Below are 17,651 nucleotides of genomic sequence, written 5' to 3'. Positions count from 1 at the left end.
TGCAAACTTAATACCGAAAAACCCTTAAAAGTTATGGTAGAGGAACCAAATTTTGCATGAAGGTTTTCATATCCATTATTATTAGGAATCAAAAAAATGCAATGAAAAAAATATTCATATCTATGAAAAATTGGTATTTTTTGAAAACAAGGGGAAATTTTGTTATATGCACTAAAACACATCCTGTTACAATCTTGCAATTAGTGCTAATAGGCTAATTTCTCTGTTTCTATCTTTGTTTGGATATTCTATATCTTATGTCAAAAATCTAAAAAAATCTCATATCCGCAAGTCCTAATTTTGGAGGTTAAACTAAGTTAGGTGCAGACTTAAAAAAATTAGCAAGAAAAGTTTAAATTTGTATATGTATACCAACATAAGCGACATGATTTAAGGGTATTTTTTAACACTTTTTCAAAAAAAAACTCACAATAAGTCAACCTGACCATCCCTGAAAAGTAATGCACCTTATTCATGTTGATCTGACACAAACATCTGAAGTGTTGTTTTTCAATTTTTTAAAATCTGCACCTTATCTTCAAACCAGGAAAATTAGGACTTGCGGACATGAGATTTTTTTAGATTTTTGAGGGTAGTTAAAGAATATCCAAACAAAGATTAAAATGAAAAAATTAGCCTATTAGCACTTATTCCTAAGATGAACAAGATTCTTCTTTAGTGCATATCCTAAAATTTGCCCCTCCATCAAAAAATACCATTATTTCGTAGGTATATATATTTTTTGTAATGGATTGTTTTGATTTTTAATAATGATGGATTCTTAAATCTTCATGCAAAATTTGGTTCATCTACCATAACTTTTAAGGGTTTTTCGGCAGTAAGTTTGCAACTGTTATAATAATATGGGTTGACAGATGAAAAACTGGTATAACTCCAGAGACGTCAGATTGTCTTGATTTTAGATTTTTTGGAATCAGCATTAAAAAATACCTCGAAATCATGTATCATAATATGTGTATATAATACCATAGCCTATTTTTACTAATTTTGAAAATCTCCATTTCGCGATTTGACCTTGAAATCGTGACAAGCGGACATGAGATTTTTCTAGACTTTTGAGATATGTTATAGAATGGCAAAAGGAAGATATTGAGCAAAAAAAATTCTATTAACATTCATTCCGAGGTTAAACCCTTATTTGACTGGATTATTAGAAAATAAGACATTTTATGGTGTTTAATTAACAGGAAACTTAGGAAGTAATACCGGTTGATATTTTTGTAGAAGGCTTGTTGAGCCTATGGCTCTCATATTTTGATGTAGATACAATAACCCTACATTCTAGCAAGATAATTTATTAAAAGTTTTTTTTTTGCACACAAAACAACTCTGAATCAATCATCTTAACAAGTTTTCTGTGGGTAATCATTTCACTTCAATCTTCTATAATCTAAAAGAAACAATTTCTTTCGCATCCAAACTATAAAAAAATGCTCGCAAACTTAGTCACTTGTCTTGTATGTCTTTGTCTTGCAAAATCTACAAAGAAAAATGATGCTGAATACACAACACATAACACATTTCTTGAATGTCCCTCAATTTCATTGGAACAATTTCAAAAACAAACAAAATCTCTTCCATTCCTTCGATATGAGGTTGGACAAGAGCATAAAACAGAACACTTCTGAAACATGACACTCGCAAGTCCACAACTCTCTTGTAACAACAGATCCAATACTAATTAAATAGTTGTTTTCCTTGCCAACTCCTCATATATCGTAACTCAATACGTTAACACTTCTACTTCTTTCAAAAACAGAAGAACAGAACAGACACAACAAATCATTACTTTTTGCATCCATATTGATTCAGCAGTATCTTCCCGGCTTGAATGCGAATGCGAACAGGCATAGCTTAAGTAAAAATTCCACTATCGCACAAGCAAATAGAGGTCTTGAGATACTACACAAGCACGCCGCGAATTTGTATGAGTATGAAATTTCAAAAAAAAAAAAAAAAAAAAAAATGCACTCGGAACGAGACGAATCAAACAAAAATACTCCGAAGCCAAGTCATAAACCGCTCGTCATTTGGCCACCGATTTTACGACCGACTTTTCTGAGCCTTGGAACTTGCAGCAACGAAAAATTAAAAAAAGAAAGACCCAAAAAGCAACTCAGTATACGAGTATTTTGCGCGCAACCAGATCACAGACTAATGTCTGAACTCAGAACCAAAGCCCAGAACTCAAGCCCTATGTGCTTGTGCAGTAGATACGATTGTAGTGCATTGCAGTTCAGATATTGTCAATGTCGCCTTCATCACGGGCAATGTCACTAAATCAAAATAAACAACGACTTGTCCGTGACTTGTGCCAGCTTGCGAAAACTGGCCAAGTTTGTATGTTTTTTTCGTTGGTATCGTTTAGCGCTTCATCTGAACTCTAATGCTTGAGTTGTTGTTAGTGTTTATTTTAATCACCTCGAATTGGGTCTTTTGTCTCTAAGCAAAATAAAATTTAAAAAAAAAACTATAGAGGTTATATTGATGAGTTGAGGGATGATGGTGACAAGATGGAGATTGAAAAAAAAAATTAACAATAAAAAGCACGTGCTGTGCTGACTTGTAGTATTTATATATTTTTAAAACAAAGAATTTATAATCAGAGCTTGGAAAATTATCAGTTAAAAGAATGACTCAATTAAAATAAAACAATCTTTGTGTATCATTTTCAAGGAATCATGGCTCAGGTTTTATAGAGAATAGGCAGTCCATTTGCACTTGAAAAACAAATCAAAGGGGGAGGCGTTTTTTAAGCAAAAGAATGCGACTGCATACCATTTTTACGAAAAAGTTTTTAAAATGTGACAAGTGACATTGGCTCTTATGCAAAAAGAATGAGCTTAAGCTCTTTCTCACTTTTTAGTACATTTTCTAGAGAACATGAGATAGATCTCAAGAAAATGTACTGAAAGGTGAGATAAGAGCTTAAGCTAATTTTTATTGCATACGACCCATTATTCTGATGCAAGATCTGTTATAATTTTTGCTGCAGCTAAGAAAATTGCTAGCAATTGGTAGTATCAAGAGTTATCTGAAAAAAATAGAAACCGAAATAATTATGAAGGTGGAAGAATATTTTCTTGGGTCTGTTTATGTTCCTTTATCCTTTTTTGGGTCTTTATTGATACAGCTACCAAACTCCGTCGGTACGCGGAGAGTAGAGGAGAAGATACGACGACGTGTTATACGGGCTTTACAGCGTGATTGACCTGGTGCCTATTTGCTATTTCTCGTCAAGCAACATCAACTACATCAACGACTTTAAACTTCAATATGTCCGTCTCGTCCAACCTCACAGATAAAATTTTAGTACATATTTCTGAATTTTTCCGACCACAAACAATATTTATCAAGATTCAATGAAGCTTTACAACTGGTTTTTGGGGTCGCCGATTAGAGCTGTAGGAAACCGTATGTATTCGTTACTTAAATGCGGGTATTCACTTCAGTAACGAGTAACGAAACGTTACTGCCCAAATAATTTCGTTACTCGTATGTTTCGTTACTAGTACTGAACAAGTAACGAAACATGCGAAACATACGAAACGTGCGAAACGTGCGAAACATACGAAAAATACGGAACATACAAGTAACGACGATACTCCAATTCCAATACCAATTTGGACGAAATGCGAAACGAAAACAAAATGGTACACTCTATTTGTCGTGTGCGCATTATTTCGCATCTCGTATCGGTTCGGTATCATCATTTATGTATTTTACGATTTTGTTGTTCTGTTTTTGTGTATGTATATCAAAAGGGGTAAATAAGAATTCTGTTTCTTTCTCTTTCGTACCTGTTTTTTATGGACATGTGGGAGTGAGATATGTGAAAGTGTGTTTGAGTGTAGTGTAGATACATTCCAATTAGAATACCAATTTGGATAGGTATACGAAATGTGAAACAAAAACAAAATGGTACACTGCATCTGTTGGGGCGTAGCCGTACTTGTATTCTGTTTTCTCCTTTTTTCCTTTTGTAATTAATAAAAAGAATTTTTCTTTTCCTTTGTTTGATTTGTTTAATTTATTTTATTCTTTAGTTTGATTCAAACAAATAATAACAATTTTGGTTTTATTCGTGGTTTTAAGTTTTTGTTTTTTTTCTTTTGATTTCAAGTAGGTACTACTTTCTTGCTTGTGTGTGGTGAGGTGGTGTCTGACATGAGTGACGACAACTTTGAATGAGAATATGGAATGAATGTGACTGAATGAAATGATTGAATGGTTTTTTATTTTAGGTTGGCTGCAATGACAATTTTTAAGTTTGGACCGGGAGGAAACGAAACATGGGTGTGTTCGGGAATGAGGATAATTTGCGTTCCGCAATTTTCCCTAAAACTGAGTACGCTTTTTACGTATTCGTTTGCGGTTCCCCTCGGTAAAACATTCTGAATTGAACAGCATCTATCGCATCTCGTATCGGTTCGATATCGGTATCATTACTTCATCAGTAATGTAGGTATTATTCAACTACTTTTGCTCGAAGAAATGTAAAATGAAATAGTTTCATTTTTGCTCTATTTTTGTGTATGTATATGAAAAGGGGTAAATAAGTAGGTACCTATTCTGTTTTTTTCTGTGGGGTGAGATATGTGAAAGCGTGAGTTTAATAGTTGAACAATGGACATAAATTAAGAAATTTTGTTGTAACTGCTCATTTAAGCATAAATTGACTCGTAGTTTTAAAGAATATAAATGAATAAGTGAATCGACAAGAACAAAAAGTAAAACAACTGGAAAATAATAATGTAATTTTAAATGAATTTCCATGATTTAAAAATTAGCACAAAACAACATGAATATTTTATACAAACATATATTTATGTAGGTACAAATATTATATAAAACCCGATTTTGAGTAAATTAAAAAAAGTATTTCTTCAATCGATTTTATCTTTTTTCTAGTTATCTTTTTGTTTTTAAACGTATTCTCAAGTTCCACTTGATTTTTTATAAATTAGTCTAATATAGTTTTTTAAGTTATTTTTTTCCTACATAACAAATTAATAAGTTTGAATGAACTTGTTAATTTTTCCCCAAATTAAATACGCTGCTGTCTTACAATAAAAACAAAAAAAAAAAAAAATCGAATACTTTCGTTCTACAGGATTAAATTTCCGCGGACAATTTATAGTGTGAAACTTAAATTTTTTTAGTAAGTACATAGGTATATGTACATACCAACTTAAATATGTAAATATCTACATTCATTTATGTATTATTATCAATTTCACTTTCTTTAAAACTCCATAATGATTTTTTTCTCCGATTTATTGATGTCTTGTTGGAGACCAAGCGAGTTTTTGTTGGTGTAAAAAAATAAAAATGTAACCTAAGCCTAAGGTAAAGCAATTAGTTTCATTTTCACACCAAAACCAGTAAATGGAACGACAGATCAAGATCAAACATTGACTGCAAAAAGTTGTTCCAATTCCACCTTTTTTTCTAGATACCTATCTATATATGTAGGTTTGTATGTAAAACTAAAGAAGTAGAGAAAAATTACTTCGATTTTTGTGTTTCAATTTGGACTTTTGATTTTTATTTACGATCGCCATTTTTAATTTCACTTCCAGAATTATCTTCCTGTATTCTTATTTGAATCTTGAATTGTTTGGTTTCTTAATTATGTCAGTTATGATTCTATTTAACTATTTCTGGTAAAAACTATATTCAGCATCGGCACATTCATATCTTAAAAAAAAAATTACTTGTAGGTACATCGAAAATCTGATATTGAAAGCAGATTCTTGAAAACTTTACTCTTTGCTAAGCTAGTTGAGCTAGAGAATATTTGTATACCGTTTTAAAAAAGATTTCTTGTCATTCAAAATCTTGCATTATTAAATTTTTAATGTCGTTTTTACTTTTAATATATATTAAAAAAAAAAAAAACAACCAAAATAATAAGTTCTTAACGTAAATCGTGAGACATAACAAAAATACCAAATGTAGGAAATATACGAACTATACGAAATATACGAAACATACGAAGCATACGAAACATACGAAACATGCGAAACATGCGAAACATGCGAAACATACGAAATATACCTAAAGTAACGAAAGTAACGAGTAACGATATCGTTGATGCGGGTACTAGAACCAAAAGTAACGTATACATGCGGGTACTCATTTTGTCGTTACTTTTACAGCCCTATCGCCGATCAAATGTAGCTGATTGATGAGAAATAGGCCCCTTGTCAATAAAGCGGTTAAGAATAATGCTGGGCCATTTGGAACTTATGTACACGCGACGCGACGCATCACTCGGTTGAGTTTTCGTGCCCAAACCCGATAGTATTGACCCCCCCGAATTTTTTTTCTGCGTTCTCTTCAGCGAACGCAGCTCATTCCAGCTTACTTCTCAAAGAGAAAAAAAGTTTCTTAATAGATTTAGGTATTAAATTACACTGGTCAACAAATTGAACTCTTTTTTTGTTACAGAAACCAAAATATACTTTTCTATAGGTTTTTTGTGTGCTGAACTCAAATCCGAAATTCTATCACATCACGTTTTTGAGATATTCCCGTTAGAAATTTGAAAATGCCTCTTTTTACCAGTTTTCGAGGTTATTACTTAGCGTTTGGTTATTTAATTAAATTAAATTTGTAACGGTTTCTAAAAGAACCGTCAAAATTTCAAAGCGATTGGTAAAGAACCTTTCGAGATTTGCTATTAAAAAGCAAATGAACATGAGATGTACCAAACACGATGAATTAAACTTAAGATTTCTCTAAGAAGAAAAGATATATTAAAAAGATTGAAACGGATTTAGAAAGACAAAACTTAATTCTTTTAAAAACCATTACAAATTTAATTTAAACAAATAACCAAACGCTAAGTAATAACATCGAAAACTGGTAAAAAGCGGCATTTTCAATATTCTAACGGGAATATCTCAAAAACGTGATGTGATAGAATTTTTCTGACTTCGAACTCGAGCTCAACACACAAAAAACCTATAGAAAAGTATATTTTGGTTTCTGTAACAAAAACCTTGTTGACCAGTGTTATATAATATAATTCAGTCCTTGTAATTATTGTAAAATCGCGGCAGGGAAACATTTCAAAAAAACAATCACCCATCTTATTTCCTACCGGTAAATCATTACAAATTTCTGGAATATAAATACATATTGTCCCATTAAAAGTTTACTAAATAATAAATGCTTCACTTAATGTGGCGTTAAGCACTTAACAATATACTATACACTAGAACCAGCCACTTAAGAAATTTAGTTCAAAAACATTATAACAATGTCACGTTTGTTGACTATCAAACTTCCTTCTCTTCATAATACCGTCTTTAAAACAAAAGTGTATTTTGAATTTTAAAACAACACTCCTATAGTAACATCATTATCACGCGTGTATTGTTTTTATGAGAACATACTTGATCCACCCATAAATAATACACAAATCCTACCATGAAAAAGACTTCCTTCCGAATGCATCCTTATCCTTATATTATCACAGCTTGATAATAGTTATAGGTACTTTCAATACCGTGTCGTCGCCATCGACGGTGGTGGTTGCGCAGCGAGATATCAAAATCAATGCACGCGTTACTCTGCGTGTAGGTTCATATACAAATCAATTTTTTTCCTTCTCGCATCATTTCATATAAGGTTCCACTGGTGTTCTCACATTACGGAAGCCCTTATTAGATCAATTACAAATTTCATTGAGCGTGAAATTGTGACGCAAGATTTCAGAAGGAAAATTAAAAAAAAAAAAAAAAAAACATAAAGAGACGTCCGTATTCACACATGCATCACTTTGCACATCCGTTGCATTTCTTTAAGAAAGAGGGCATCATTCATAATGTTAAGAATGTTATCTAGGTATTATGCTTCAAATATTGTACCTAACAATTATAGCATCAGTCAGTGATATACATACCTAACTCTTTTCAAAATTAAAAAAACAACAAAGTTGAGAGTTTCCTTAAGAGTTTTTGAAGCTCCACTTTTGAGTTAACTGCTCTTATAACTTTTTAATTCAAAACTTCTGCGTTCCTTTTCAAGTGTTTAACATTTTTGGGTGATTCCCTAGAGGCCTAGAGGACAAATTTAAATTTTTTTCAAAAAAAAACAATTTTTTCTTTGAATTTGATGAATTTTATCGAAATTTCGTTTTTTAGTGTTGAATAATATTTTCTTAAAAATGGCATACCAACTTTTTTTTTGAAAAATTTTAGAATATTTTTATACCTACCTATACAAAATTAAGTCGTAAGGAGTTGAATTTTTTTTTTAATGATAGACAAATTTATTCAATAGTTAAAAAAGGTATTGAAAAAATTCAAAAAAATTTCAAAACCAAGTTGTGAGTGTTTTTTTGCAGTCATAGACCTTCGACAAAAGACTAATTAGAGGTACGCAAAATTTTGCACAGAAATTTGAGTTACACCATGAGAAAGATTTTTAAAAAAGAAATTAGGGGTCTAAAACGGATTTTTTTCATAGGCCCTGTATTTTGAAATAAAAATTTTTGAAAAACAAATTAATTTTTAGGGACATTTTTGAGTAGTCTTTTATTTTTTTGGAATTTTTAAAAGTCTGCAAAAAATCTCAAATTTATAGGAAATATAGGTTTTAATCATGCGCATGCATGTACAAACTTTTGAATTTTTAAATCGATTTTTGACCGAATAACGGGAAAAACAATTTTTTTTTGTCCCAAGTTTTTTGGCCGTTTTTAACAGTTTTTTATTTTTATCTTTTTTTCTTCAATAGATAAATGAATGAAATTTACAGTGTAGATAGATAATAGGCAAGACTATATTTGTACAAAGTTTCAATTAATTTTGTAATGACAAATTTGAAATATCGGTAAAATAAAACTCTATTTTTCAACACGTTACATCTTTTGATCTGGAGCTTACAAAAATTTGATTTATCTTTATTGAGCATCCTGATAATGTTACTTTTCATTTGATATATCACACATAACGCTACATTCACTACAAGCTTCACAATGGTAAATTAAAAAACTTAAAAAACGTTTTTAACATAGGCCACTTTTTTTTAAATTTTAAAAGTGAATATTTTTAAATTAATTGGACGAACTTTTCAAGTTTTGATTTCCTTTTTGTATTGGGAATTATGACAAATTACAAAGTCGAAAATAGAAATAAATACAAGAAATGGCGGAACGAAGTCCGCCGGGTCAGCTAGTATTTTATAACTTCTACATACATTTAATTATATTTTTATGACAAAATAAATCTAGGCATAGGCGGATCCAGGGGGGGGCACGGGGGCACGTGCCCCCCCCCCCAGAACTTAAAGTTCATACTTAAAGGAAATCAAACTATAAGAGTTTTAAAAATATATGAATAATAACAGAAAGAACTTGAGTGAAACTCTTGTCTATTTCTGGCTGAAAATGCGAATTTTGTTGATTGTTGCATCCCTTTCCCATGAAAAGCTCCACCTCACAAATAAATAAACGGCTATTTGTTGGGTACACACGAATTTTTTTTTCGATTTAAAAAAAAAGTGAATTTTCAAAGTGATTTTGGTGAAAAATTTTGATATGGACATCGAATGAGATTGAATGATATAATTAAAATAATTGTATATGCAACTCTATTTTTTCATACAGAGGGGTTAAAAAATTTGCACTTTTTTCGTTGTTTTTTTTTTAACATTAGTGTTTTTAAAATAGCGGAACACGTCACAAAATTGCATAAACTATATATTATAGAACTGCTGGATATGTAGAACAAACTTGCATTTCAGAAGTTTGCCCAAGTTTCCACCCCGAAAATAAAGACCCCTTGAAAAAAAAACTCCTCAAAAGCGACCCTTACTTATAGATTTTTATAAATATTATTTTATTTAGAAAATTTCTCCAGGGATACCTTTAAAAATATGTAAAAAAAAATAGTGTTCCAAATTTCAAAAGAATCGGTGCAGTAGTTTTGAAGTTATGAGGAGTACCGGCGTTGAAAACATTAGTTGTGGGGATAACAATTTAAAGTTTTGAACTCTGGACTAAAAGACTAAAACGTTCCTAAGGGAAGTATTAAAATACTCATAACTTGGTCAGTTTGGCTCCAAGAGACCTACAATTTGAACACAATATTCTTGAGATATAAAACAATTTAACCCCTTGTAGCTCCATGTGACATTTCTGTAACAAACCGAAAAAGATTGCATAAAAGCTCTACAAACAATTTTTTTTTTTTCTTTTGAAGCTTCTAATATTATAATCTTTAAGTATTGCTTTATCGAAATAATACTTCAAATTTCTAATAAATAGCACCAATAGTTTTTAATTGACAGTTAATGTTGAAAGTTGGGCTTTTTTTGAAAATAAGCAAATTTGTGTAAAAACTACGAAATTCAGAAAAAAAAATAGTTTTTGTTAGTAAACCCCACGGGGTTTTATTTTTGGATTTTAGAAAAGTGCCTAAAAATTAATATTAGATAGTTTTTTGCTTGAATTTTTGCATTTTTATATAAAAATAAATTAAACTTTTTTTACTCAAAAAATATCGAAATAACTAAGTAAATAATGACTTTATTGAATTTTAAAAAAATACGTGTTTTATTAAAGATTAAGGCCAATCGATTGACTTATTAATTTTTAAATTTACGACCTTGGGTTACAAAAGGTTAATGCAAATAAAAAAAAAACAAAACTGGGTTTCCCGGCAAAAAAAGTATGATTCAGTTTTTTTTGTTATTCTTAGGAACTTTAATATTTATTAGAATGAAGTCTTTAGTATTTGACTAAAAACTACTAGGTCATTAACTAATGGTATAATTATGTCCATAATATTGCAAAATTTTATACAAAATCAATTAAAAAACGTAAACATTTTTTTTTTCAAAATTTCATCTTTAAAACTTAATTTCTCAAAAACTATTTGGTGAAACAACTTAAGTCAAAAAATGAAATAAAGAATAGATTACTAACTTTAATATAGCACAGAATTGTACGTTCATTTTCTGATTTTTTATATTTTTTTTCTTCCGGCTAATCCAGGAGTAAGAGGGTTAGCACTTAAGTGGCTTTTACTGTAACAAGAAAATGAAAATTTTGCCTTCCGAATAACTTTTTGGTCATTTGGTACCTATTTGATGTGGGAAATGTGCCTAATATTTTTGGCCAGGTTTAAGACCACTGTGGGTCGTTAAAATTTTCTGCTTGTTAGTCAGTCGTATGGCACTTCACTTTATTTCTAACTGTTATTGCTGTTTTTTTTGCCAATCCGGCCCTTGTGCCCCCCCCCCCCAGAAAAAAATCCTGGATCCGCCCCTGAATCTAGGTACCTATGTATATGACGGAGTAAGCTTCACGATACTCTTGTTTGATATTATAATTTAGTTTAAAAACCATTACAATATGTATCATATTAACGCATGATGGTTGGGTAAAGTATAATACAATAAAAAAAAAAAAAAGAAAACGTCGGCATTGTATCTTTTCAAACTGGCAATCTTTTCACACGAAAAAACAAACAAATGGACAAGAGCTCCTCAACAGAATGTACAAAAAAAAATATGAACATAAAAACTTCGTAACGAATTGTAGGCGCGACAACGTTGATGACTACGACTCAGTGATGACGACGGACTGAAAGGCTGGTGCAGCATACAATGAATGAAATTCGAAGCTATGTGACACCGCATTAAAGGGCTTCAAATTTATCGTTTTCGAATCTCCTTTCCATTTTCAGTTGTGATCATAAAAATATACGAGTATTGTTAAAAATCATAAACGCTTTGACATGCGCATAGTTTTTTGGCCATTCAAGAAATTATTCACAAATAACTACATACTTGTGTGTGTGTGTTTTCATGATAAACGCACCAGCAAAGTTATTTGCATTTAAATTCAAAAATAATAAAAATGTCAACAATTGTTGCGTGAGTCTTTTGTTGTTGAAAATTCTTTAATTACGCGGTACATTTGACATTTGAGCCACGAAACGTTACTTTGCTTTTGGAGCTCTTGTAATACAGGGTTACCGCACGTTATGATTTGACATAGATAGTAAAAATTATGATTTTAGATTTTTTGGATGTTTGTGGCGAGTAGGTACTTAAGGATTTCTCATAACGAAAGCTGTTCGAGGTACTTTAAAAGAAAAGTATTTGAATTGAAATTACATATACTCCAGTCAAAGCGTCATTTGACCTTGCGATGAGAGGCACTGTCTGTTTTTATTTCATGGATCGATGGGGGTATATTTAAAAGGCTTAAACCCAATTTCTCACCACCTGATCATTCTTTTTAGCGGAGTTATTCACAAAAATGCATTTTTTGGGATATTTAACTTCTAAGCTAATATCTTTGCTCCAGATTGTCGTAGACCAAAAAATAAACATATTTTCTCTTCCTTATAATATTTTCTATTGTTGTATGTAATTTCATTGTATTTGAGTGAGTAAATATAAAATGGCAGCCATTTAAAGTCAAATTCTTGTTGTTAAAAAACACATTTTTGTCATTATTTCGAAAAAAGCTTATATCATGATTGACATTTTTCTAACCTATTTTGTAGCCCTGTTCATTTCCTGCATTTTAAAGAAAAAATGAGCTCTTTATCACCAAAGATGGCCGAGCTATTGATAAATGAACGCATGCAAAACCGGTGCGAAAACACCCAAAAATATCGTTTTTTGGGAATAACTCGACTTCAGAATGTCCTACGGCATTTCCTGCATTTTAAAGAAAAAATGAGCTCTTTATCACCAAAGATGGCTGAGCTATTGATAAATGAACGCATGCAAAACCGGTGCGAAAACACCCAAAAATATCGTTTTTTGGGAATAACTCGACTTCAGAATGTCCTACGGCAAAAAATAAAGCAATGAATTGTTCGTTACAACATTTTCTATCAATTTAGTGCACAATCTTTCTGTTGAAACAAATAAAAAAATAAGTAATATTAAGTCAAAGTCGTTTTTTTGTTTAGCAAACTCTTGCCTTATTATTTTGCAAACGGTGCGAGTATTGGCTAAGAAAATAAAATATTATTGTAGTCCTTTAAATTATCTACAATTAAAAAAAAATTTAGCTTTCTACGACCCACGGGAGCCGAGTTATTATAATTTTAAGAAAGCATTAATCCGTAAGAAAATTCAAAAAAATGTCCCTTGTTTATCATTCGAATACTAGTTCTCAGTGAGAGGGGTTGTTTTCATTGTTTCTTGTTATAAGAGAATTTGTCTTATGTTTTTTCGTTGGTCATTTGGACCTTTTTTAAAAAATTAATTTCTCGGCTCGTGTGGGTCGTAGAGAGCTAATTTTTTTTTTAAATTGTAGATAATTTAAAGGACTACAATAATATTTTATTTTCTTAGCCAATACTCGCACCGTTTGCAAAATAATAAGGCAAGAGTTTGCTAAACAAAAAAACGACTTTGACTTAATATTACTTATTTTTTTATTTGTTTCAACAGAAAGATTGTGCACTAAATTGATAGAAAATGTTGTAACGAACAATTCATTGCTTTATTTTTTGCCGTAGGACATTCTGAAGTCGAGTTATTCCCAAAAAACGATATTTTTGGGTGTTTTCGCACCGGTTTTGCATGCGTTCATTTATCAATAGCTCGGCCATCTTTGGTGATAAAGAGCTCATTTTTTCTTTAAAATGCAGGAAATGAACAGGGCTACAAAATAGGTTAGAAAAATGTCAATCATGATATAAGCTTTTTTCGAAATAATGACAAAAATGTGTTTTTTAACAACAAGAATTTGACTTTAAATGGCTGCCATTTTATATTTACTCACTCAAATACAATGAAATTACATACAACAATAGAAAATATTATAAGGAAGAGAAAATATGTTTATTTTTTGGTCTACGACAATCTGGAGCAAAGATATTAGCTTAGAAGTTAAATATCCCAAAAAATGCATTTTTGTGAATAACTCCGCTAAAAAGAATGATCAGGTGGTGAGAAATTGGGTTTAAGCCTTTTAAATATACCCCTATCGATCCATGAAATAAAAACTGACAGTGCCTCTCTGCGCAAGGTGAGGCCCTTTTTTCCGACGCTTTGACTGGAGTAATATTGCTATTTAAGAATAAATCTTTTGAGTGCAAGCGAGAAGCGAAAGTATTTTATCATGCTCTATACAAGTCTTGTCAACATAGAGAGCGTTTTCATGTCACGCCGCGTCCAAGAATGGTCAGCTTGTCAAGAATATAACAATTGCATTAAAGTTTTTCAAAAAAAAAGTTACGCATACACCACAGTGACCGCCTATGTTCCTCACTGTCAAAATTAATTAGGTGTATATGTACGTATAGCAAAAATTTTATGTGTGGAGTTTTAAGTCGCAAAGTACAAAAGTACAGTTCTTACCCACTAACCCATGTGGTGAAAAATCATAAAAAAATTGTGCAACAATTTATTGATTCAATTGATGAAAAAAAAAAAAAAAAAACAGTGCCACCATTTTTTTGTTGGGGCATTACATGAGGAAGTAAGGCTCGAAACTCTATTTTGCATTTAACAATTTCCGAGTTAATGCTTTGAAATGTTGTTTTTCTCTTTAAATATAATATTATTCTTCAATTAAAATAGTTTTTAAATAGGAAAAAGATTTAAATTTAGTTAATTTTTAGGGGGCCGGAGATTAGAACACAAAAAAAGGTTTGAAATTCAAGGGTTTTCTATATTCGGCCCCCTTTTATTGATAAAAAGCTTAAAAAATTGAAAAAATAAGTAAATTTTTGAATCATTTGATAATATTACTTACTAATATTCAAAATTGTTTCATAATTCTTAAAAAATAAAAATTTAAATAAAAAATATTCAATTTATTTTTGTATTTACCTAGAATAAAGTCAGTGGCCGAAAATAGGAAACAAAGACCGGATTTAGGAAAATCGGACTTTTTCTAACAAAAACTTAAATAAATTATTTTTGCGAACAATTACTAACTTTTTAATTGTACAGAAAAAGAAATAAATAATCTACATTTTACTTCAAGAATTATTCGAAAATGTTGATATTTGACGTTTTTGTGCTTTATTTTATGAGACAAAATCCTTAAGGGGCCAGCAACTCTACCCTATATTTTAAAATTAAAGTCTAAATCATTCAAGTGTAGCGAACTTTTTTATGATTTTTTTTACCTTACATGTGTTAGAACACAGAGATAAGTGATTTGAATGACTCAGACCGATAATCTTTAGATGAAATGCAATTTAATAAAGAGCTCTTTCTTTACTTAAGTTTTAGCCGAAAATTTCACGGGAAACGTTGGTTTCTCTTATCCGCGTGTATACATGCTTTTCAAGCAATTTTAGACGACATAACGCTCATTTGACTGTACTACAGATCTCCAAAAAAAGGTACCAATAAAATCGAAAAGACGAACAATATTTTTGTCCTTGCATCATCAAAATACAAATTCCCAAAGTTAAACCACAGCTTATTCGCTAAAATTGGTGAATAAAATATTTGAAACTAAAGGCTATATACCAGGTTTGTACCTAAAAGTGGACAAATTTTTTAATTTTGAGAAATGTCTGGGCTTGGGAAACGTTTTCGGTTTTCCCAGCCCGGTACGTTCACTAAGCTATAACTTCGTTGTAAGTTTGTACAAAACTCGGCTTTGGTTTTACAAAACTGTACAAAACTTGTACAAAACTTTGGCATGACATATTTTTTTTTTAAATTCGGTAATAGGTCCTTGCTGGGGAAATGTACGCTCAAAAACTACGAAACCAAAAAAAAAACGATAGTTGCAACTCGCGACATAAACCGAAGTTTCCGATAACTATAAAACCGTTGCCGTCGGAAGCAGTTGTAAAATAAACATAGATAAATCATTCCAAAAAAAACCGATTCTAGAAAAACGTACTTAATTGAAAAACGATTACGAAGAGAGTTAAAGGTAGATCGTAGTCTGTATTAACGGTCCAAGATATCCCTGAACAACAATTTATTTTATTTTATTTTGCATTGACGACGGCAAAACAAGGTTTACCTAGACGTTTATTTTTCAAATTCAAATCAGCGCAAGCTCAAAGCAGATGCATCACACCTTTATCGATTGTTATAACAATCATTTACTGCATTATCACACGCACCAAAATTTCTAAAGTTATTCATAAACACACATCCTTTCGTAAAAACATGACCCACAATTCTATTCTACACGCATCCTTATACCCATACAAAGCCTTTCATTCACACTAGAAACAAAAATCATTGTTATCAACTTTATAATATCCTGTCAAAGATCCTTTGTTGTCATCACGTCCATTTCAATCGAATCTGATCGATTATAACAAAAACTCGCGGACACACAAAAAGACACATTTACTTACATATATAAAAGTAACACATCAGATTATGATTTTCTTATACCGAGCTGTAAGATGCGATAAGAAAATGAAAAAGTTCACATGCATCCTGTGCGAGATGGTGTGTGTAACCCGCATTATTTCGATTTTTCAAAAAAGAAATACGAAGAACGCGAATATGCCGCAGGGGTTCGATAATATTTAGTATTAACTCCTATAAGGACACCGCGAGAAGTCTTATATCGGACTTTGTCTATAAAAGATTGATAAGTACGATAAAAGGAAGATGACATGGGTCATTTCGTACTTATTTTTTTTTTTAATTTTTCTCACCTTTTTTAGTTAGAACTTATATCCTTATTTGAATTCTTCTTCGTCGAGCGCACTAATTGGAAATTTCAATTGGATTTTTTCGATACAAAATTAAATCACTTTACTCTCATTACGAAAAGTGTTTATTTATCACTTAGCACTTTTGTGTTTGCAAATAACTGTTAATCAACAAATATTTCGCATATGCATAAACACACTGTGAACTTTATAAAACAAATTTAAAAAAATATCGAAAATTAACCACCGTCGGCCATTAGGGATTAGAAAGGATATAACAAGTATTATTTCTATCGATTCGTTAACGGTACCTATAGAAAAATTTCAGCAACAACGACGATAGCAGAGCGTTCACGACATCAATGCTTCGCGGGATATGAAAGTATGATGCGTCGTTGTTTCCTTTGCCTTGCCTTGGTTGTGTGTTGTGTTGTCGTGTGTGCTGATGCTGTCCCCAAATCTATAAACAGGGGTGAAAAGCAGGGAACAGCCTCCGCGGCATAAAATTGTGTACATAAGGTCCCCGACATCGACACTTCGACAGCCAACCCAAAGCGGCCGAGAGAGGAAACCCTCTGATTCACCGTCAATATATTTCCGACTGTTTTATGTACAACGCGTCTTTGTTTTTCTTTTGTGTTACGTCGACGTCGTCATCGCGTCGTACAAATCGGACGTATAGGTATTATCTGCTTTATAGAAAAACAGGGTAGGTTTGGAATAACTTTTTTTTGTCTCCGCTAGATGGCTTCTTGTATATTAGTTACTACGCGTTTTTTTTTTTTTTTTGTATTGATGGTTGATTTTTTTTTGTGCCTTTTTGTTTGACAAAGGTATACAACACTTAAGTTGGTACATAAACCCAGGATGACTCCTGTCTGTCTTTTAAATTTTTTTGTTAGACCTTTTTTTTCAACTGACTTGACTGAGAAAAATTGTGTGTTGAAGAATTTCTAGAGAGATGGAAAATGATATTCTCTAGCTCATGGCAAATCGTTGACTGGT

At 31.4% G+C, this 17,651-nt stretch overlaps 1 protein-coding gene across 2 annotated transcripts in view; it reads right to left on the bottom strand.

Moving 5' to 3' along the window:
* LOC129916778 (protein single-minded) overlaps nt 1–17,651 on the bottom strand; it is a 38,927-nt gene extending 21,276 nt beyond the window's left edge. Inside the window, exon 1 of one of the 2 annotated variants that reach the window (XM_055996911.1) lies at nt 16,650–17,651. Coding sequence is in view for 1 of the 2 variants with exons in the window: in XM_055996910.1 (XP_055852885.1) it covers nt 1,811–1,823 (13 nt within the window). In the remaining variant the exon portion in view is untranslated. Of the gene's footprint in view, nt 1–1,810; nt 1,978–16,649 lie in introns of those variants that run through there. The other variant, XM_055996910.1, reaches the window with a different exon arrangement.

The sequence above is a fragment of the Episyrphus balteatus genome, chromosome 3, assembly GCF_945859705.1.
Source record: "Episyrphus balteatus chromosome 3, idEpiBalt1.1, whole genome shotgun sequence".
NCBI lineage: Eukaryota > Metazoa > Arthropoda > Insecta > Diptera > Syrphidae > Episyrphus > Episyrphus balteatus.
The sequence above is the reverse complement of the archived record's forward strand: the minus strand, read 5'-3'. Positions and strand labels throughout refer to the sequence as shown.